This window comes from Hemitrygon akajei, chromosome 12, assembly GCF_048418815.1.
Source record: "Hemitrygon akajei chromosome 12, sHemAka1.3, whole genome shotgun sequence".
NCBI classification, from domain to species: Eukaryota; Metazoa; Chordata; class Chondrichthyes; order Myliobatiformes; family Dasyatidae; genus Hemitrygon; species Hemitrygon akajei.
Genome location: NC_133135.1, coordinates 64,965,166 through 64,987,776, shown reverse-complemented (window position 1 = coordinate 64,987,776; position 22,611 = coordinate 64,965,166). Strand labels below are relative to the sequence as shown.

Here is a 22,611-nt window from a genome sequence, read left to right as displayed (position 1 = left end):
AATTACTATGATAGCACATTTTGACAGAGATGTAAAGATTTTTATTCCTCTTGTATGTGAAGGATGTAAGGAATAAAGTCAATTCAAATTTATATTATTATAATACTAAATGATTTGGATGTGATGATAACAGGAGCCTTCAAATGCAACATCAAACGACTCAATAGGGTCACTTGTAAAAGTGCATTACTACCTGGATTAAGCTGCAATGGAAAGGAATCCTCAAGAAGTCTAGCAGAATACCTCTTTGTTGTCAGATGTTTATCATACAGTCTAAATGCACTGTTGAGCCCAAAAAAAAACCAAAATTAAAGTCAGGCAGGAAGTTTTTTTAATATAAATTAAAACAGCAAATTAGAGAAATACCTAGAGCGGGCAGTAGCAGCAGGGATCCTGAGGAGCTGCTGCCTCAGACATAGAAACTGCATACGATCTATTGCTTTTCGATCAGCAGAGAAAGCTCAGCAACTGATTTACCTTCGGAACTCCCACCTGTTGCTGAACTTGTTTCAGAAACAGCTGTTTTCCAGTGGTTTTTATTTCAAAGTTTTCACAGGCAACTTGAATTTTCATTTCTAAGGTAATAAGGAAATATACAAAGATGATGATCTTTGTTCCTATTTTTCCCATGAGATGGTTATACCAGTTAATACCTTTCGTGGTGTTGAAATGGTTGTTGTGATGCGTGTGGTCGTGTAGTGTTCCCCTCTCTCACTTACAGCTTCCACCGCTGGCTAGCACTCTTGCTAAAATGAGAGCTGAATGTGTAAGTCTCTCCTTGCTAGTACATAGCCTCCCCAACAGCAAACCTCCCTGCTGGTGACACAAGGAAACTGAATTCCATTCAGACTCGCGCAGAACTACAGAGGATGGGGAGCAGGTCTGGCCCCTGCACAGGTAGCACGCAGGCCCACCGGTGTGTTCACATGCCCTGGTGCTCGTGAACCAGATCCCCAGTAACAGGTCAATAGCCCCAGTCTTGTGGGCAGCTTTGGGAAAGACGAAGACTACGGGAGTAAACCCAGACAGCAAATCCTGAGTGGAGCTCCTAAGGCGGCTGGACGTCATTGAACATCCTTCCGGCAGCTCCTACAGCCAAGCTGGTGGCAAACGTAATGCTTCATAATGGTCCATACCTTCCACCAAGGCTTGTGATGATGATGATCAACCAACCACTTTTTGTAAAATGATAAGATATTTTTATCCTCGTCTCTGCAATAAGACAATGCCCTTTGTTTTCCTTAGCCCAATTTTGCCACACAAAAAGCAGAATTTTCACAAACTATCAGAAGGATCAACCTTGTGACCTTGAGGAGCAGAAAACAACCACACATTTCATATTTTTTCTGATATTCATATTTTATTCACTCTGAGAAAGTTTAACACAAACACATCTGGTATCATGAACTCTCAACTCTTAATGACAAACACATTAAAGCCCTAACTGGGGAGGCCAACGAGAATTTTAACATCTCACAGAACTGAAAAGAATTCACATCCAGACAGAAAAGGCGATTCACAAATGTACAAAAGGTATTAGCAACTGAATTCTGAAGCAGGACTTTTTAAGCCTAAAGCTTTTAGGATGGCTGCAGAATTAAAATCCTGCTTTTCAACAAATTTCAAATTTAACAGATAAATTGACCTATACAGTGGTTTCCAGTTAACTGGGCCATTGGTTAATCAGGTCAGCCACTTAATTGAAACAACTCTTAAAGAAGGAAAACTAACTGAGGAAAATAGCTGGGATTCCATTAGTTTATTTGGGACACTATGTTGCTTAATTGGGACAGGAGACAGTTGGCAAAGTTTCTAACTAGTGTCATTCACGTGGGCTTGTGTGGCCATTAAACACTGCACTGTACTTAAAGCACAACGTTTTTAAATAGCATCAAAGAGCAGTGATTTTTGTCATTGATAGTTGGCGGGAAATATGAAGAAAATTCAGAACTGTTTTGCTCACTGTGGTTTCAAGCATTCAGGTGTGGGGAATCGAGAAATGGTCGGGAGTGAATATGAAATGATTTCACTACTTCACTAAGTTAGGATCCGTGAAGAATTTAAGGTGTCGACAATCATCTTGAATGCTATAACGAAAAGGAAGATTTGGAGGATGCAATCATTGAAAGAATTGTATGAAGGCAGTCCATTATCTGTACTGGGAAGTCTGTGTGGATTTTGTTCATTTACAGTCAATCTAAAGAATGCCGCAGAGTACACTGGATAAATTCCTTTGTCAATGAATATTAGGAATTAATACACAGTTTTATAGTACTGAGTAGCTTGTTACTCAGTTAAATGATATTTTGTCTTTTTTAATGTTTTTAATATTTCCATGAAACTTTGGCTAATTGGGGCATCGCTTAATTTGGCCAAAATGCACTGGTCCTGATGTGTCCTAATTAACTAGAATCCACTGTATATTAAAAAAAAACTAATTGATTTCTGGGTTTCAGTGTAGACCAACTTCCTTTTTACCTTGAAAATACAAGGTCTAAGTTAGAAGCTTAAAACATTTCCATAGGTAGGGTTGGTGTTTACTGGCAGTGCAGTGCTGAATTCCAATAGGAATTTTCTTTTGCGCGATTGCCTGTGGTTTTGAATCATTGCTGAATGAAAAAAAGTAAAATGAAATAATGCAGTGCAATATATTATTTTAAAAAATATTTGAAAGCTTCTTCCATTAAGCTTCAAAACATGAAAATAAACATTCAGTGTAGGTTAAGGATGCCACAACACTGCAATGAAAGTACATAACTGCTACATAGAACCAACAAATTATCTAAAGGGAGAATGACCTCTTTATTATTTGCTATTCAAGGGCAGCTGTACAAATCCATTGATTTATTGGTGAATAATACACTGTGGATTCTTCTTTACAAAGCTTATAATCAGTTTTACAGAGTAGTATGCACAATGGCATTAACAATCACCCCTACTGATCCTTCATCGATGCAGAATCAAATGATCTGCTGCAAATCCAACCTGGTCAGGGGGCTAACAGTCAATTTGGTCAATGCAGAGTCATTAAAGTTTACCCAGACTCAGGTTTTACTTCTTCAACAGGCTGATCCAGTTCAAGTAGCTTTGGAGTTGGATCTTGTGCAGTTTCTGAAAGGGGTTCTGCTGAAGCATGATTATGAACACCAGGCTGACTGTCAGTGTGCGTTGGCACACTGTATTTCATCAGGATGGCTTTCAGTTGTGCTAAAGTTGCATCCGTGCGGATTCCTGTTGGGTCGAAATGAGTACGACCGACTCGGAAACCAGCTTGTGTGAGGTAGGGCAGAAATTTATTTATCCTGCGGAAACAAGCAAGTTTCTTTAGAAAAATACAAAAAGCAAGGACAGTTCGTGAAACAAATGGTCACAAAGGAACATATCCTGAACAATAATGCCAGCAATGACATCATCGGATCATTATCATTAAAGAAAAGGGTATTTGCAAATATAAAAGTATTTTCTAAGCTTTTAAGCATTCGCAATGCAAATGATCTTTTTTCTTTTGTTTGCATGAGATTGACATGCAAAATCATAACATGAATTGCTGTTCTGTTCCTTGAAATTCTGCAAATTACATGTGTGCATACTGCACGAATCTTTCAAAATGCCATGAATGGTTATTCTGTTTACTCAAAAGGCTTACTACTCAATCTACACTTTTGATATAGACTGTGAATCCCACATCTATACCAATTTAATAAAAAGATTCTTTAATCTTTCAGCAAACCTTGAAGATTGCAAATGATGACTTGTGCACTGTAGATCAGTATCCTAGCTGACACAAAAAATGGTGATAGTTGTCAATCTGAATCTATATATTGCTGGGCAGTGATTGATCAATATTTATATATAAGTTAATGTTTCAGATGGAGTGTTCAAAGGACAGCATTACAAAAATTGACTCCTAATTTGTGTGTTCAAAGTTTGAGTGAACTACTAGGTATATTCAGCTTTTTCTTTAGTTCAATAGTTCAACAATAAAAAAAGTTGTTTACCAAACAAAGGGTGCAGATTGAATCATGTACCATCTTTCTCAAGATAATATACAGTGGCATGCAAAAGTTTGGGCACCCCTGGTCAAAATTTCTGTTACTGTGAATAGCTAAGTGAGTAAAAGATGACCTGATTTCCAAAAGGCATAAAGTTAAAGATGACACATTTCTTTAATATTTTAAGCAAGATTACTTCTTTATTTCCATTTTTTACAGTTTCAAAATAACAAAAAAGGAAAAGGGCCCAAAGCAAAAGTTTGGGCACCCTGCATGGTCAGTACTTAGTACACCCCCTTTGGCAAGTATCACAGCTTGTAAACGCATTCTATAGCCAGCTAAGAGTCTTTCATTTCTTGTTTGGGGGATTTTCGCCCATTCTTCCTTGCAAAAGGCTTCTAGTTCTGTGAGATTCTTGGGCTGTCTTGCATGCACTGCTCTTTTGAGGTCTATCTACAGATTTTCAATGATCTTTCAGTCGGGGGACTGTGAGGACCACGGCAAAACCTTCAGTTTGCGCCTCTTGAGGTAGTCCAATGTGGATTTTGAGGTGTGTTTAGGATCATTATCCTGTTGTAGAAGCCATCCTTTTTTCATCTTCAGCTTTTTTTTTTTTTTTACAGATGGTGTGATGTTTGTTTCCAGAATTTGCTGGTATTTAATTGAATTCATTCTTCCCTCTACCAGTGAAATGTTCCCTGTGCCACTGGCTGCAACACAAGCTCAAAGCATGATTGATCCACCCCCATGCTTAACAGTTGGAGAGGTGTTCTTTTCATGAAATTCTGCACCCTTTTTCTTCCAAACATACCTTTGCTCATTGCGGCCAAGAAGTTCTATTTTAACTTCATCAGTCCACAGGGCTTGTTTCCAAAAGGCATCAGACTGTTTAGATGTTCCTCTGCAAACTTCTGACGCTGAATTTTGTGGTGAGGACGCAGGAAAGGTTTTCTTCTGATGACTCTTCCATGAAGGTCATATTTGTGCAGGTGTCGCTGCACAGTAGAACAGTGCACCACCACTCCAGAGTCTGCTAAATCTTCCTGAAGGTCTTTTGCAATCAAATGGGGGTTTTGATTTGCCTTTCTAGTGATCCTAAAAGCAGTTCTCTTGGAAAGCTTTCTTGATTTTCCAGACCTCAACTTGACCTCCACCGTTCCTGTTAACTGCCATTTCTTAATTACATTACGAACTGAGGAAACGGCTACCTGAAAACGCTTTGCTATCTTCTTATAGCCTTCTCCTGCTTTGTGGGCATCATTTATTTTAACTTTCAGAGTGCTAGGCAGCTGCTTAGAGGAGCCCATGGCTGCTGATTGTTGGGACAAGGTTTGAGGAGTCAGGGTATTTATAAAGCCTTGAAATTTGCATCACCTGGCCTTTCCTAACAATGACTGTGAACAAGCCATAGCCCTAACAAGCTAATTAAGGTCCGAGTCCTTGGTAAAAGTTATCTGAGAGCTCAAATCTCTTGGGGTACCCAAACTTTTGCATGGTGCTCCTTTCCTTTTTTACACTCTAAAATTGTACAAATCAAAGATAATACACTAATCTTGCTTAAAATGTTGAAAAGATTGTTCAATCTTTAACTTTATAACTTTTGGAGATCAGTTCATCTTTTACTCGCTTAGCTATTCACAGTAACAGAGATTTTGACCAGGGGTGCCCAAACTTCTGCATGCCGCTGTATATTTGAAGATTTACAAGATTTTCTTAAAAGTTCAAATATGCCCGCTAATTGTAAAAACAATCTTTAGTTAATGGTTGTAAGGTTTGTTTTTTTAAATGATATACACAAAGTTGTTCATAATTTCCTATAACTATTATCCAGAAATAAAACGAGTTTTCATGTGTGCATCACTATTTTTTATTTTCTTTCTCTGGGATACATTCATGGAAACACTTTTAGTCATGATCGGTGATTTAAATTTTTGAGTTACTATTTTATTCTGTTAGATATTAAATGGCATGCCTGCGAGGTTTGATCCATGGCATAAAAAAAGTTGCGAACCCATGGCCTAGAGGCTGAGGAGTAATAATATACCATGGTTACAGAGTGAAGTATGTCATTGATTACATTGGACAAAACTATTTTGAAGCTGTGGGAAAGGCCAGAATCTCACTGGAGGGATGCAAACGGAGAGCAGTGGGAGGCAACAACGTGTTTCAGGACTACTCTTAAAACAATAAAAATGATACAGCTTTATTAGAATGAATTAAAAAATCCATGTCCTGAGGAGATGTACTTGAAGCAGTTGAGAAGGGAGCATTTCTTAAAAAGAAGCATTGGTTAAAAGATGGAAATATTGCAGTTAGTGGGATGAAGTGAAGTGTAACACATGACTGGGTGATTGTCCTGAGGGTGAAAGTGGTTAATCACCCTGTGGCCATCCCCCTCAATGGCAGCTATACCACTTTGGATCCTGTTGTGGGGGTGGAAGAGGAGGAAAGTCAAAACAGTCAGGTATCTGGCAATGAGCCTGGCTTTGTGGCTCGGAAGTGAAGCGGGGGGGGGGGGGGAGAAGAGGCAAGCTGTGGTGATAGGGGGAGTTGTTAAGTTAGGGGAAAAGAAAGGAGGTTCTGTGGACGAGAATGAGATTCCTGTATGGTATGTTGCCTCCCAGGGTCTGGAACATTTTGGATCGAATCCTCAGCATTCTTCAATGGGAGAGTGAACAGCCAGAGGTTGTGGTCCATGTAGGTATCTATGACAGCAGCAGGAAGAGGGATGAGGTTCTGCAAAGTGAGTTCAGGGAGTTGGGTGTTAAGTTGAAGGACAGGACCTCCAGGATTGTTATCCGTGCCATGTGCTAGTGAGGCCAGAAATAGGAAGATCACACAGTTTAACACATGGCTAAGGAGTTGGATTAGGAGGGAGGGCATCAGATTGATCATATTTCTGGATCCTTGTGCTCTCTTCCCGGGGAGGTGCAACCTGTATAGGAGAGATGGTTTGAACCTAAACTGGATGGGGCCTAGTATGCTAGCGGGCAGGTTTGCTAGTACTACACAGGAGTTGGGGGTGGGTAAAATTGGAGTTGCGGGGGGAGAGAACCAGAGCGCCAGAAGAGTGGTTGTGGAGGCAGATGTTGTTAAGACCTCAGACAAAGTCAGGAATCAATAGGCTGAGAATGATGAGACTAATCTTCTGAGTTGTGTACATTTCAATGGAAGGAATATTGTAGGAAAGGTAGATAGCTCAGGGCATGGATCAACACATGGACTTATGACTTTGTAGCCATTAGTGAGACTTGGTTGCAGGACGGGCAGGACTGGCAGCTCAATGTTCCGGGGTTGCATTGTTTAAGACATGATAGAATGGAATGGAAGGGAAAGGGGAAGGAGTGGTGTTACGAGTCAGGGAAAATGTCATGGTAGTGCCTAGTCAAGACATACTGGAGAACTTGTCTACTGAGGCTTTATGGATGGAACTGAGGAATAAGAAAGGTTTGACCGTGTTAATGAGGCTATATTACAGACCACTCAACAGTCCACAGGATTGAGAAGAACAAATTTGTGGAGAGACTGCAAACTGTTACAAAAAACATAAGGTTGTGATAGTAGGTGATTTTAACTTTCACGTATTGACTGTGACTCCCATAATTAAGAGGACAAAATGGGATAGAGTTTGTCAAATGTGCTCAGTAAAGTTTTCTCAATCAGTACATAGAAGAACCACTGAGAGAGTGTGCAATATGGATCTATTAGGAATGAGACAGGGTGACAGAAGCTTGTGTAGGGGAACACTTTGCATTGTAATCATAATGCCATTAGTTTCAAGGTAATTATGGAAAAGGATAGATCTGATCCTCAGGTTGGAGATTCTAAATTGGAGAAAGGCCAATTTCAATGGTATCAGAAAGGATCTGACAACAGTGAACTGGGATAGGGTGTTTTCTGGCAAAGATGTAATTGATGTGGGATGCCTTCAAAAGTGAAATTTTGAGAGTACAAAGCTTGTACGTGCTTGTCAAAACAAAAGGCAAGGATAACAGGGTTAGGGAACCTTGGTTTTTGAGGGATACTAAAGCCCTGGTTAAGATAAAAAAGGAGGTGCAGAGCAGGTATAAGCAGATAGGAACAAATATGATGCATATGGAGTATAAGAAATGCAAGAGAACACTTCAGAAAGAAATCGGGGGGCTAAAAGAAGACATGAGGTTGCTCTAACAGACAAGGTGAAGGAGAATCCTAATGGCTTCTACAGATATGTTAAGAGCAGAAAGATTGCAAGGGACAAAATTGGTCCTCTGGAATATCAGAATAGTAATCCATGCATGGAGACAAAAGAAATGGGGGACATCTTAAATGGATTTTTGCATCTTTACTAACTTAGGAGATGGACACAGAGTCTACAGAAGTGAGACAAATCAGGAGCAAGGTCAAGGACCCTACACATTACAGAGGAGGAGATGTTTGTTGTCTTGAGGAAAATCAGTGTGGATAAATCCCCAAGGCCTGACAAGGTGTCCCCTTGGGCCCTGTGGGAGACAAGTGCAGAAAGTCCCAGAAGTGCAGGGACCCTTGCAGAGATAGTCAAATCATTCTTAGTGACAGGTGAGGTTCCAGAGGATTGGAGGACAGCTAAGGTTGGCCTGCCGTTTAAGAAAAGCTCTAAGAATAAACCAGGAGCTTTAAGTCCAGTGAGCCTGACATCAGTAGTGGGAAAGCTACTGGAAGTGATTCTAAGGGATTGGATATACAAGTATTTGGATGGACAGGGATTGATTTGGGATAATCAGCTTGGCTTCATGCATTGTAGGTTGTGCCTAACCAATTTTATAGAGTTTTTTTTTGAAGAAGTTACCAGGAAAGTTGATGAAGGCAAGGCAGTGGATGTTGTCTACATGGACTTTAGCAAGGCATTTGACAAGGTCCCGCATGGGAGGTTGATTGAGAAGGTTCAGTTGCTCGGCATTCAAGATGAGGGAGTAAATTGGATTAGACATTGGCTTTGCTGGAGAAGCCAGAGAGTGATAGTAGATGGTTGCTTCTCTGACTGGAGGCCTGAAACTAGTGGCATGCTGTAGTGATCAGTGCTGGGTCATTGATTGTTATCTATATCAATGATCTGGATGATAATGAGTTTAACTGGATCAGCAAATTTGCAGATGACACCAAGACTGAGGGTGTCATAGACAGTGAGGAAGACTATCAAAGCTTGCAGTGGGATCTGGACCAGCCGAAAATGGGCTGAAAAATGGCAGACGGAATTTAATGCAGATAGTATGTGGTGTTATACTTTAGGAGGACCAAGCAGGGTAGGTCTTACAAAGTGAGTGGTAGGACACAGAGGGGTGTAGTAGAACAGAGGGATCTGGAAATAAAGGTTCTTAAGTTAAAGTGGCAACACTGGTAGATAGGGCCGTAAAGAAAGCTTTTGGCACATTGTCCTTCATAAATATCAGTGATATAATTGAGGCCTAATTTGGAGTATTGTGTGCAGTTTTGGTTACCTAGCTACAGGAAAGATGTAAATCAGATTGAAAGAGTACAAAGAAAATTTACAAAGATGCTGCTGATACTGGAGGACCTGAGTTATAAGGAAAAATTGAATAGGTTAGGACTTTATTTCTTGTAATGTAGAAGATCGAGGGGAGAGGCATACAAAATGATGAGGGGTACAGTTAGGGTAAATGCAAGCAGGCTTTTTTCACTGAAGATGGGTGAGATGACTGTGGTGAACTACATATACCTGTCTGGACACGCCCCCCCACCGCTGACTGCTCCTGTGGCTCCTCCCACAGACCCCTGTTTAAAGGTGATTGGAGGCACTGCTCCTCCCTCAGTGTCCAGGACGTTGTATGGTGGCCTCTTGCTGCTGACTGCTCTTCCAGCGAATAAAAGCCTATATCTCGCCTCACGTCTCCGAGAGTTATTGATGGTGCATCAATGACAAATAAAGGTTATGGGTCAGGTGTGGAAGGTGAAATGTCTAATGGACATGAGGGGGAGCTTCTTCACTCAGACAGTGGTGAGAGTGTGGAACAAGTGGTGAATGCAAGCTTGATTTCAACATTTATGAGAAGTCTGGCTAGCTACAAAGATGGGAGGGGTGTGGAGGGCTATGGCTGGGTGCAAGCTGAAGGGACTGGGCAGTTTGAATGGTTTGGCATGGACTGGATGGGCCGGGGGAGCCTGTTTCCGTGTTGTGGTTTTCTATGACTCTGCATGGGCAAAATCAAAAAGGGTGATGAATACGGGACTGAAAGTGTTATAATTGAATGTATGTAGTATACGGAATAAGGTAGATGACCTTGTAGCTCACTGAGAGATTAGCAGGTATGCTGTAGTAGGCGTCACTGAGTCATGGCTGAAAGAAGATCATAGTTGGGAGCTTAATATCCAAGGATACACCTTGTATTGAAAAGACTGGTAGGTAGGGTAGAGTGGCTCTGTTGGTAAAAAAAAATGAAGTCAAATCCTTAGAAAGATGGCATAGGATCAGAAGATGATGAATCCTTGTGGGTAGAGTTAAGAAACTGCAAGGGTAAAAGGACCCTGATGGGAGTTACATACAGGCTTCCGTACAGTAGCCAGGATGAGGGATACAAATTTCAACAGGAAATAGAAAAGGTTTATAATAAAGGCAATATTATGATAGTCTTTGGGTGATTTCAATATGCAGGTAGATTGGGAAAATCAGGTTGGTGTTGGACCCCAAGAGAGGATAATTTGAAGAAGGTCTCTGTGATGGCTTTTTAGAGCAGCTTGTGATTGAGCCCAATAGGGGAAAGGCAATTCTGGATTGGTTGTTGTGTAATGAACCAGATTTGATTAGGGAACTTAGGGTGAAGGAACACTTGAAAGGCAGATATCGTAATATGATGGAGTTCACGCTGCATTTTGAAAGGGTGAAGATGAAGTCAGATTTATTGGTATTACGTTGGAGTAAAGGGAATTACAGAGGCGTTCGAAAAGTGCTGGCCAAAGCTGACTGGAGTGGACATTTGCTGGGAAAACGGCAAAACAGCAATTGCTGGAGTTTCTGGAGGCAATTCAGAAGGCCCAGGATAAATACATCCCAAAGATGAAGTAGTATTCTAAAGAGATGATTGGGAAGGTTTTAAAAACCAACAGAAGACAACTAAAAAATATATATAAGGAGTAAAATGATGATATGGTAAGCTAGCCAAAAATATCAAAGGAGATAACAAAGGTTTTTTTGGATATGTAAAGAGCAAAAGAGAGGTGAGAGTGGATACTGGACCACTGGAAAAAAACGCTGGAGAAGAGGTAATAGAGGGTAAAAAGAACATAACAGATAAACTTACTAAGTACTTTTCATCAGTCTTCACTGTGGAAAATGCTAGCAATATGACCAAAATTCAAGATTGTCAGGGGGCAGAAGTGAGTGTAGTTGCCATTATTAAGGAGAAGGTGCTTGGGATCTACCAATGCAGATTGGTCACCTGGACCAGATGATCTAGACCACAGGGTTCGGAAAGAGATAGCTGAAGAGATGGTGGAAGCATTAGTAATGATCTTGCAAGAATCACTAGATTCTGGAAAATTGCAAATGTCACTCTATTCTTTAAGAAGTGAGGTTGGAAGAAAAATAAATTATATGCCAGTTATCCTGACTGCAGTGGTTAGGACGTTGTTGGAGTCCATTATTAAGGATTTGGTTTCGGGGTACTTGGAGGTACATGATAAAGTATGGCAAAGTCAGAATGGTTTCCTTGAAGGGAAATCTTGCCTGACAAGTCTATTGGAATTCTTTGAGGAAATAACTGGCAGGAGAGATAAAGGAGAGTCAGTGGATGCTATTTACTTGGATTTTCAAAAGGCCTTTGTAAAGTGCTGCACTTGAGACTGTTTAACTAGATAGAAGTCAATGGTATTATAGAAAAGATAGAAAATACAAGAAAGATTTGCTGATCAGCAGGAGGCAAAGAGTCAGAATAAAGGTGGCTTATTCAGGTGAGCTGGTGTTCCGCAGGGATCAGTATTGGGGCTGCTTTTCACATTATATGTCAACAGTTTGGATGACGGAATTGATGACTTGGTGGCCAAGTTTGCAGATGATACGAAGATAGGTGGAGGGGCAGATTGGGAGAATGGGCAAAGAAGTGGCAGATGGAAATTAGTGTTATGGAACTGTATAGTTGTGCACTTTGGTAGAGGGAATGAACCTGTAGACTATTTTCTAAATGGGGGGCAATTTTAAAAATCAGATGTACAAAAGGACTCGGGGGTACTGTGCAGGATTCCCTAAAGATTAACTTACAGGTTGAGTCGGTGGCAAGGAAGTCAAAAGCAATATTAGCATTTATTTCACGAGGACTAGAATATAAGAGCAAGGATATGATGCCGAGGCTTTGTAACACATTGATCAGACTGCACTTGAGAGTATTGTTAGTGGTTTTGGACCCCTTATCTCAGAAAAGATGTGCTGACATTGGAGAGTGTCCAGACAAGGTTCACTAGAATGATTCTGCCTCTATCCTCTGGTTTAGAAGAATGGGGGGGGGGGGGGCGAGGGGAGAAAGAATCTCTTTGAAGCCTTTTGAATATTGAAGGCTTCGACAGAGTGGATGTGGAAAGGATGTTTCCTATAGTGGGTGCAAACAGGACCAGAGGGCACATTCTCTGATTAGAGGGACATCCACTTAGAACAGAGATGAGAAGGAATTTCTTCAGCCAGAGAGTGGTGAATCTGCAGAATTCATTGCCATGGATGGCTGCGGAGACCAAGTTATTGAGTATATTTAAAGCAGAGATTGAAAAGTTCTTGGTTAGTCAGAGCATCAGAAGTTATGGGATGAAGGCAGGAGAATGGGGTTGAGAGGGATAATAAATTAATCTTGATGGAATGGCGGAGCCATGTGGCCTAATTTAGCTCCTTTGTCTTATGGCCCTATGGTCAAAAAAGAAAATTCTAAAAGCACATTAAAAATAATTAGACCACATTTCAATTTATTGTTAGTGGTATAGAATTAAGTCAAATAAAATGTAAAATCTATTTTGAATATGTTCGTAATATACATCCCATATGATAAGTTTTTTTTAGAATGACTATCTGAGGAAAGTGTTGCACTGCTAGACTCCAAAAAAGAGACATTAATCTTTAAAGAAAGCCAATACACCTGAATACGGTTGTTGTTACGAGCAGCTGCAAAGCAAGTATTACATTAAGTTCAGTGATTTTGGGAAAAAGTGCAGAAATAGAAAGAGGACTTCAATTCTTACTTTGGGATGTTCATTCCTCGAATACTGTGCCTATGGATGCTGTAGTAGAATGGTGGATGCTCTGCAGGAATATCTCCTTTCTGACGTTTAGTTGCATTTCCAGGCACTTCAATGGCCTTCCGTTTCTCTGCCAAAATGGAAAATGAACATAGGAACTGAAGAAAATGAAGCATGTCATGGTCGTGTGGCCTTTCAAAGCCTTCTCAGCCAAAGATCATGGCTAATTTCATTCTCTGGTCTTCTCCCATTTCCCGTCTGGTTGTCATAACCCTCAACTTCTCCCAAGTCCAAGAATCTCTCTATGCACCCAGTACCTTCTGCGATACAAAATTCCACACGTGTTCAAACAAGTTCTCCTCATTTGATTAAAGTGTCTGTCCATCACTCTTGACCATGTTTCTTAGTTCTGGAGGCACCAAGGGAGATACGTATCTGGGAAACAGCATCTAACCGGTTCTCAAATCTTACGTTTCATTGAGCTCACCTTTCTTTCTGTGGGACTTCAGAGTGACGACCCATTCATTGGACAGACAGCTGACAGAACATGAGCAATGCAACACTAAAGCAAAACACTCTTGTTATTTACACAGGGGACAGACCTAATTAATTTAACAAATTTGACTTTTTAAACTGAGTCTTAGCAACTTGGGTTGTTTTCACTGTATTGATGGAAGCTGAGAGGAGACCTGATAGATGTTTATAAGATTACTGTAGATAAAGTAGACAGTCAGTACTTCTTTTTGTTCTTCCCAGGGCTGAAATGTCTAATATCAGAGGGCACACATTTGCACTTAAGGTGAGAGAGGGCAAGTTCAAAGGAAATGTATGGGGCAAAAGATTTTTTTTTAAACACAGAAAGGTGGGTGCCTGGAATATGTTGCCTGGGGCAAATACAACAGAGATGTTCAAAATGTTCCAAGATAGGCACATCGACAGTGATGAAATGCTTTGAGAGGTTGGTCATGACTAGATTGAACTCCTTCTTCAGCAAGGACCTGGACCCACTGCAATTTGCCTATCGCCACAATAGGCCAATGGCAGACACAATCTCAATGGCTCTCCACATGGCTTTAGACCACCTGGACAACACAAAAACCTATGTCAGGATGCTGTTCATCGACCATAGCTCAGCATTTAATACCATCATTCCCACAACCCTGATTGAGAAGTTGCAGAAACTGGGCCTCTATACTTCCCTCTGCAATTGGATCCTCGACTTCCTAACTGGAAGACCACAATCTGTGTGGATTGGTGATAACATATCCTCCTCACTTCAGGGGTATGTGATTACCCTACTGCTCTACCCTCTATATACACATGACTGCGTGGCTAGGCATAGCTCAAATACCATCTACAAATTTGCTGATGATACAATCATTGTTGGTAGAATCTCAGATGATGACGAGAGGACATAGAGGACTGAGATATGCCAACTAGTGGAATGATGCCGCAGCAACAACTTAGCACTCAACATCAGTAAGATGAAAGAGCTGATTGTGGACTTCAGGAAGGGTAAGATGAAGGAACACATACTAATCCTCATAGAGGGATCAGAAGTGGAGAGAGTGAGCAGCTTCAAGTTCCTGGGTGTCAAGATCTCTGAGGATCTAACCTGGTCCCAACATATGTAGTAATAAAGAAGGCAAGACAATGGCTATACTTTATTGGGAGTTTGAAGAGATGTGGCATGTCAACAAATACACTCAAAAAACTTCTATATTTGCACCGTGCAGAGCATTCTGACAGGTTGCATCACTATCTAGTATGGAAGGGGTACTGGACAGGACCGAAAGAAGCTGCAGAAGGTTGTAAATCTAGTCAGCTCCATCTTGGGTACTAGCCTACAAAGTACCCAGGACGTCTTTAGGGAGCAGTGTCTCAGAAAGGCAGTGTCCATTATTAAAGTCCTCCAGCACCCAGGGCATGCCCTTTTCTCACTGATACCATCAGGTAGGAGGTACAGAAGCCTGAAGACACACACTCAGTGATTCAGGGACAGCTTCTTCCCCTCTGCCATCTGATTCCCGAATGGACGTTGAATCTTTGGACACTACCTCACTTTAAAAAAAAATACAGTAATTCTGTTTTTGCAAGTTTTAAAAAAATCTATTCAATATACATAATTGTTTTGTTTATTATTTTATTTATTTATTTTTCTCTCTGCTAGATTATGTATTACATTGAACTGCTGCTGCTAAGTTAACAATTTCACGTCACATGCTGGTAACAATAAACCTGAATCTGAGGAAATGGAAGGATATGGGCATTGCGCAGGTAAATGGGTTAGGTTAGTTGGGCATTTAATTACCGTAGATTCCGGACTACAGAGCGCACCTGATTATTAGCCGCAGGCTCTAATTTTAGAAATAAAATCAATTTTTTAATTGTAAAGGCCGCACCGGATTTTAGGCCGCACCGCTACTTTTAAATATACATACGTATCGGTAACACAAATTACGTTGCATATACTTTTTTACTGAACAGCACGAACAACATTCCAATATCTCCTAGCGACTGGTAAAAATATATATATTGCAGCCTACCAGGAAAAGTTATTGATCGACTTTAACTTAAAAGCAGCGTTTTCGATCGGGTCTAATCGGGTCTGACGCTTGCGCAATGCGATCGGGTCTAATCGGGTCTGATGCTTGCGCATTGCGATCGGGTCTAATCGGGTCTGACGCTTGCGCATTGCGATCGGGTCTAATCGGGTCTGACACGCTTGCGCAATGCGATCGGGTCTAATCGGATCTGACGCTTGCGCAATGCGATCGGGTCTAATCGGGTCTGACACGCTTGCGCAATGCGATCGGGTCTAATCGGGTCTGACACGCTTGCGCAATGCGATCGGGTCTAATCGGGTCTGACGCTTGCGCAATGCGATCGGGTCTAATCGGGTCTGACACGCTTGCGCAATGCGATCGGGTCTAATCGGGTCTGACGCGCTTGCGCAATGCGCTCGGGTCTAATCGGGTCTGACGCTTGCGCATTGCGATCGGGTCTAATCGGGTCTGACGCTTGCGCAATGCGCTCGGGTCTAATCGGGTCTGACGCTTGCGCATTGCAATCGGGTCTAATCGGGTCTGACGCTTGCGCAATGCGCTCGGGTCTAATCGGGTCTGACGCTTGCGCATTGCGATCGGGTCTAATCGGGTCTGACGCGCTCGGGTCTTGCTTCGAGTATTTTCCATGTTGATGAGGGTGAGTACAAATGACTGATTTACAATAATTTAATTGTGAAAGTGCGCTTGATTTATCGTACAATTTCATTGGACCTCTGTGAACTACTCATCAATTTTATTGGTCTACTGTTACGAGGCAAAATGTTTACGAGGCGGCATGAAAAAAAAACCATGTATTAGCCGCTCTGGATTATAGGCCGCAGAGTTCAAAGCTGTTCAAAATGTGGGAAAAAAGTAGCGGCTTATAATCCGGAATCTACGGTACTAGTTTAATTAGTTCAGCACAACTTTTATGCTATACTGTTCTATGTTTGACATCCTACGTTTTATAATGGTTGCTTTTCCAACCTCACAATTATAAATTGAGATAAAATTAATAAATCGCTATCTTGAATCTTATATATAATTTTGCAGGATTGCCTTTTTGTTGGCTACATGGAAATGTCCAAGTTCCAAGCCTACAGCAGTAACACTTCCCAACTCTTTCTCTGCTACACTGATGACTGCATCGGTGCTTCTTCATGCACCTATGCTGAGCTAGTCAATTTAATCAACTTCCACCTTGCCCTCAAATTCACTTGGTCCATCTGTAACATCTCTCTCCACTTTCTTGATCTCTTTGTATCCATCTCTGGAGAAAAATTATCCACCAATCTTTTTGCAAGCCCACTGAGTCCCACAGTTACCTTGACTATGCCTCATTCTACCCTGTCACTTGTAAAAATGGCATTCCCTTCTCAGTTCCTCCACTTCATCTGTTCTCATGATGACTCTTTCCATTCCAGATCATCTGAGATGTTGTTTTCAGAATCACAATCAGGTTTATTATCACCGGCATGCATAATGAAATTTGTTAACTTTATTCAGAAAACAAGGTTTCCCTTCTACCATTATTGATGCTGCCCCCAGCCATACCTCCTCCATTTCCTGCATGTCTGATCTCACCCCAAATACCCCCTCCCCAACTTTACGAGGATAGGATTTCCCCTTTCCACATCTACACCACTTCAGGAGCCTTTGCAACTAGCACATTATTCTCTGTGACATGCCATTTCCAATGGGATTCCACTACCAAGCACAATCCCCTACCCCACTCTCCACAGGGATTTCTCTCTCCATGATGATTAGGAGAGACTGAATCTGAAAAATGATAATTCCCAAGGGCCTGATAACCGGCATCCCAGAATTTTCTAAGAGGAGACCCTACAGAGAATGCTTTGGTTATCATCTTTCAAAATTCTATAAATCCTGGAAAGGAGGGTAACTGACTTCTGTGAAAGAAAAAAAATGAGTGAATGTAAGGGAAAAGAATGTGATATTCCTGGGACATAGAAAATAATAATACTGAGCAAAGACGACACAAAATGATGACAGAGAAATCATTCTGAGGATATATCCAGTGAAATAGGTGAGGGAAAAATCAGTGGATGTGGAGAGTTTGGATTTTCAGAAGACTTGCCCAGAGGAAGTTGGTGAACACAGATGGAAACTGAAACATTTTATAGGTTTGCAGGTCAAAAGGAGTAGGCAGATTTATAGCTTGGCACGGATCAGAGGGTTGAAGGACCCGTATCTGTGCAGCAACGCTCTGCGATTTGATAACTCTATAACCACTTTGTCTACTCGTTCTGCCCCTGCCTGCTTCATGATCTGTCCATACTGATGGACACCTGCCTTTCCTACGACTTATCCCTGCAACCCTGCTAAGTGCTTCACCTGCCCAGTGGCCACACATTTCAATTCCACTTCCCATGCCTGTCTATGGCCTCCTCTACTGTTACAATGAGGCCAGACGCAAGTTGGAGGAGCAACTCCTCATATTCTGTCTTGGTTGTTTCCAATGTGACACATAAACATCGTGAATTTTTCTAACTTCCAGTAATCACTCCCCTCTGTTCCTCTCCTGTCCCCCACTGTTTACCTCTCATTCTTCTGGTTCTCTCACCCTTTCTCTTTGCCTCCCCTACCCTCATGACCTGCCCATCATCTCCCTCTGGTTCCCCACTGCTCTTCCTTTATTTCATGCTCCACTAAACTCTTCTATCTGATCCCTTCTTCTTATTCAGCCTTTTGCCTCTTTTACCCATCACTTCCTAGTTTCTCACATCACTTCCTTTCACCCCCCACCACACACCTATCTTTCCCTTCTCACCTGAACTCACCAATCACCCGCTTGCTTGTGCTCCTCCCCTCCCCTACCTTTCTATTCTGACTTCTGCTCCCTGCCTTTGCTGTCCTGTTGAACGGTTTCAGCCCAAAATGTTAACTGTTTATTCGTCACCACAGCTGCTGTCTGACCTGCTGAGTTCCTCCAGCATTTTGTGTGTGTTACTCATAATTGCCAGCAACTGCAGAATCTCTTGCAACTTCTAACCTGTTGTTATAAGACTACTGATCAGTCCTTTAGTATGATAAGATGGACTCGTCACCTCACAATCTACCACATTGAGGCCTTTGACTTTGCTGCCTACCTGCACTGGACTTTCTCTGCTAACAGTTTATTCCATATTCTGAATTTGTTTTTACTTTAACCTACCTCAATGCACTGTTGTAATGAACTCATCTGTATAGACAAGATTGTCCACTGAACTTCAGTACACGTGACAATAATAAATTTACTTAGGTATAATGAACGATAGGGCAAAGACTAATCTTAGCTTATCTATTCAAGAAAAGGAAGCCACACCACTCCAATTAAGTGGTCCAGTGCTTTCCCCACACCACTGGTCATATGGTGTAGAAATGCTAAAATCCATCAGTCAAAATTATAATCTCTCAGTACCTCTGTCTATTTTATTCTAAATGATGTTTGCTGTTCCATATAGCATAGTATTATAACCATAATCCATGAGAGCTAAGGAGTCTCAGTACGTTTTATAAAGCATTGTAGCTCAGTTCACTGATACTCGAGATCAATCTCAATTTTTGTGTTTAGACTAAATCAAGGATTTCTGTACCTCTTTCTATCAAGATAACCCAAATTTCATAATATTCAGAGCATGAAATAAATGGAGAAGCTGATGATGTATATACCGTTAGCATCATCTTGTCATGGAAATCTTACTTGATAAAATGAATACTTACCTTGTCCAGAAAATGATGTTGAGCTTGTCTCCTCAGTTCCAGATTTATGAGAGGCCAAGGTTTTAATAACAACTCCACTTTCCTCTGTGGGCAGAAAACACATTGGGAGTCAACAACTGGTTTTAAAACCTTTTTTTGTCACTCATTTCTCCTATACTAATAGCCCTACCACCTTGGTGCCCACTGGGGGGTGCATGGTGTGACATCCCCTAGCTGATCAAATCTGGTACACTAACCAAACAGGTTAAACTGATTAGGCACATATGATCTCTAGTCACTGTTAAATAAGTGGCAGCCAATTTGCATGCACCAATTTCCACAAACAGTAATGTGATGATGACCAGATAAACTATTACTTTGCATTGTATCATGGATAAATAACTGGTATACTGGGGATAACAGCCCTGTTTCAGAATGATAGATTTTCTTATACTCCTTTTCCATTAAACACCAAAGGTCCTTGATGTGAAAAGTAAGATATCCGAGAGCACGACTCTCTGTCTGTACACAGCTGGCACTTTGATACAGACTTCTATGCTCACCTTTGGAGCAGGGCTTTTACCTCAGGAGCAGGAATTCTACCAACTGAACCATGACCAAAAAGTGTAGTAAAGAGTGGAACACCAAACAAAACCCTCGCACTGTACAATGCCATTGCCAGATCTCATATGACTAGTAAGTTCATAGCATTATGACACTGAAAAAAAAGTCCTTCCTCATTTCAAGACCTCGAAGGGTCTCGGCCCGAAACGTTGACAGTGCTTCTCCCTATAGATGCTGCCTGGCCTGCTGTGTTCCACCAGCATTTTGTGTGTGTTGCTTGTCCTTCCTCATTGTTGGGTGTATGCTGGTGATCTTATGTTGCCATGATAAAAATGGACAGCCTATTTGACCATATTAATTTTAGTGGCATTAATAAAATCTCCAAACCTGCCTTATAGAGCAAATGATTAACTTTAGGAAGAAGGCTAAAATTCGACACAATGGATTTCAGAGGACCTACGTCTCTTGCCCACAGGTCACTGAAGGTCAACATGCAGGTTCAGCAAACAATTTGGAAACCAAGCTGAATGTTGCTCTTTACTACATGAGGATTCAAGTAGCAGTATACCAGCGCCTTGTTCCAGTTATATAAACTTGTGGAAAGTGGTATACAGGCCCATTCAAAGAGAAATATGCTCATGATAGAAGGGCTGCAGACTGATTCCTGGAAATGGAAGTTTGTTGAGCAAGAACAGATTAAGTATACTAGCAACAATAGATACCCTTGAGTTTAAAGGAATGAGTGGTGACCTCATTGAAACACTCAAAAAAAAACTTCATGAGGTACAGAGTTAACATTTTCCAGGTCTAGCATGTCTAGAACTAAAATAAGGCCTCAAGATTCCGGACTGATGAGCATAAATATCTTGAGAAGATATTGAATCTTTGTAATTATCTATTTCATGGGGCTGTGGAAGCTCACTTGCTGAATATATTTAGAATAGAAATTGATTGTTCTTTAGATAAAGGAAATCAAGAGCTATGGGGGTCAGTTGAGTAGGTGGCATGGAGGTAATAGATCAATCGTGATATTACTGAATAGCAGAATAAGCCAGAGGTCTCTCCTATTACTTGTGCTCTTGTATAAACTAAAATGGCTGTGGAATAATGATCAATTTAGCATCCAGCCTGGATGTACACTGAGGAAGACATCAAAGAAAAAATATATTCTATGCCTGAATTAGCATCATGATAATATCTTTTATTTCTTTAAGGGTCAACATAACCCCATACAAGAAATAATTGTTGAGGATGATTTCAGAATGTAAAGGCAAATTCAGACTCCCCCTTCTTCAGCCCTCTATCTCTTTCACCAATCAGGTTCCCAGCGCTCTATGTCAACCCTCCCCCTCCGAGTTTCACCTATCACCTTGTGTTTTTCTCTCTCCTCCCCACAACTTTGAAATCTACATTTCTTTTTTTCTCTAGTCCTGCCGAAGGGTCTCAGCCTGAAACGTCGACTGCATTTTTCCCCCCCATAGATGCTGCCTGACCTGCTGAGTTCCTCCAGCATTTTGTGTATGTTGCAACATCTCTGGTATTAGCAGAGAGATATGTTGCTTATTTCTGGACGTTCTAATTGTATGATGGGACCTTTTACTACCACATTAAACATGGAGGCAAGACCTGTGTTTTGACCTGATGTTTCTTTTGAAAGCCAGTATCTGCAACAATGAAGCTGTTTCAGTGTAGAGTTGAAGCATCTCTTTTAGACCACATGCCCAAAAACCTGCAGCTGTTTTGAACCTGAAAGATGTAGATGAACCACCTTGCCTCAGTACAGCTGCAATACAACAGGTGCTGCTTTGGCGATAGCTGAGCTAAAACAAGCCTAGACGTTTCCCATAAGAAAAGGAAGAAAGGATTATATTGAGACAAAATCCAAAAATATGTGTGACATTGTGTAAAATTAAACTGGAAGAGAAAATAGACCATCAAATGCAACAATCAAAAAGAAAATGAAAGGAATGTATAATTTCTCATTTAAATTCTATCTCAAATTCTATGCTGATATTGGGATTGGTAAAATGAAACTTTTAGGAGATCATGTAGTGCAAGATATTAAATAAGGCTGTCACTGACCTTAGTGCTATTTATACGGGGGGGGGAGGGGAGGGGGAGGTGTGATTGATAAGTTCGTGGCCTAAGGTAGGAGTCGATTTTGGAAAACCTAGCCATGTATTTTTCAACATAGTCCCCTCCTACATGTACACACGTAGTCCAGCGGTTGTGGAGCATACGGATCCCTTTTTTAGAAGTGGTCCACAGCAGGGGTGAATGATAAGTTTGTGGCCTAAGGTAGAAGGAGATGAGTTATTAACTTCAAACTTTCTGCATAATCACTCAAAGAGTTGAACTGCACGTACATGTAACAAGAGCGTCTTGGACCTCCAGGTGGTCCACAGCAGAGGTGATTGATGTCCGTGGCCTAAGGTAGAAGGAGATGAGTTATACAGCTCTCGTTATATGCACATGCAGTTCAACTCTTTGAGTGAAAATGCAGAAAGTTTGAAGTTTATAACTCATCTCCTTCTACCCCAGGCCACGAACATATCAATCGCCCCTGCTGTGGACCACTCTAGAGGTCCAAGACGCCAATTTCTACAAAGAAGGGATCC

At 41.2% G+C, this 22,611-nt stretch overlaps 1 protein-coding gene across 3 annotated transcripts in view; it reads right to left on the bottom strand.

Annotated features, from left to right (window-relative positions):
- trmt1l (tRNA methyltransferase 1-like) overlaps positions 1-22,611 on the bottom strand; it is an 82,353-nt gene that overhangs the window by 6,151 nt on the left and 53,591 nt on the right. Inside the window, exons 14-16 of one of the 3 annotated variants that reach the window (XM_073063302.1) lie at positions 19,451-19,534; positions 13,185-13,311; positions 194-282 (exon numbers count right to left, since the gene is read on the bottom strand). In XM_073063302.1, coding sequence (XP_072919403.1) covers positions 194-282; positions 13,185-13,311; positions 19,451-19,534 — 300 coding nt within the window. Of the gene's footprint in view, positions 1-193; positions 283-1,352; positions 3,303-13,184; positions 13,312-19,450; positions 19,535-22,611 lie in introns of those variants that run through there. The other 2 variants (XM_073063301.1, XM_073063303.1) reach the window with 2 other exon arrangements.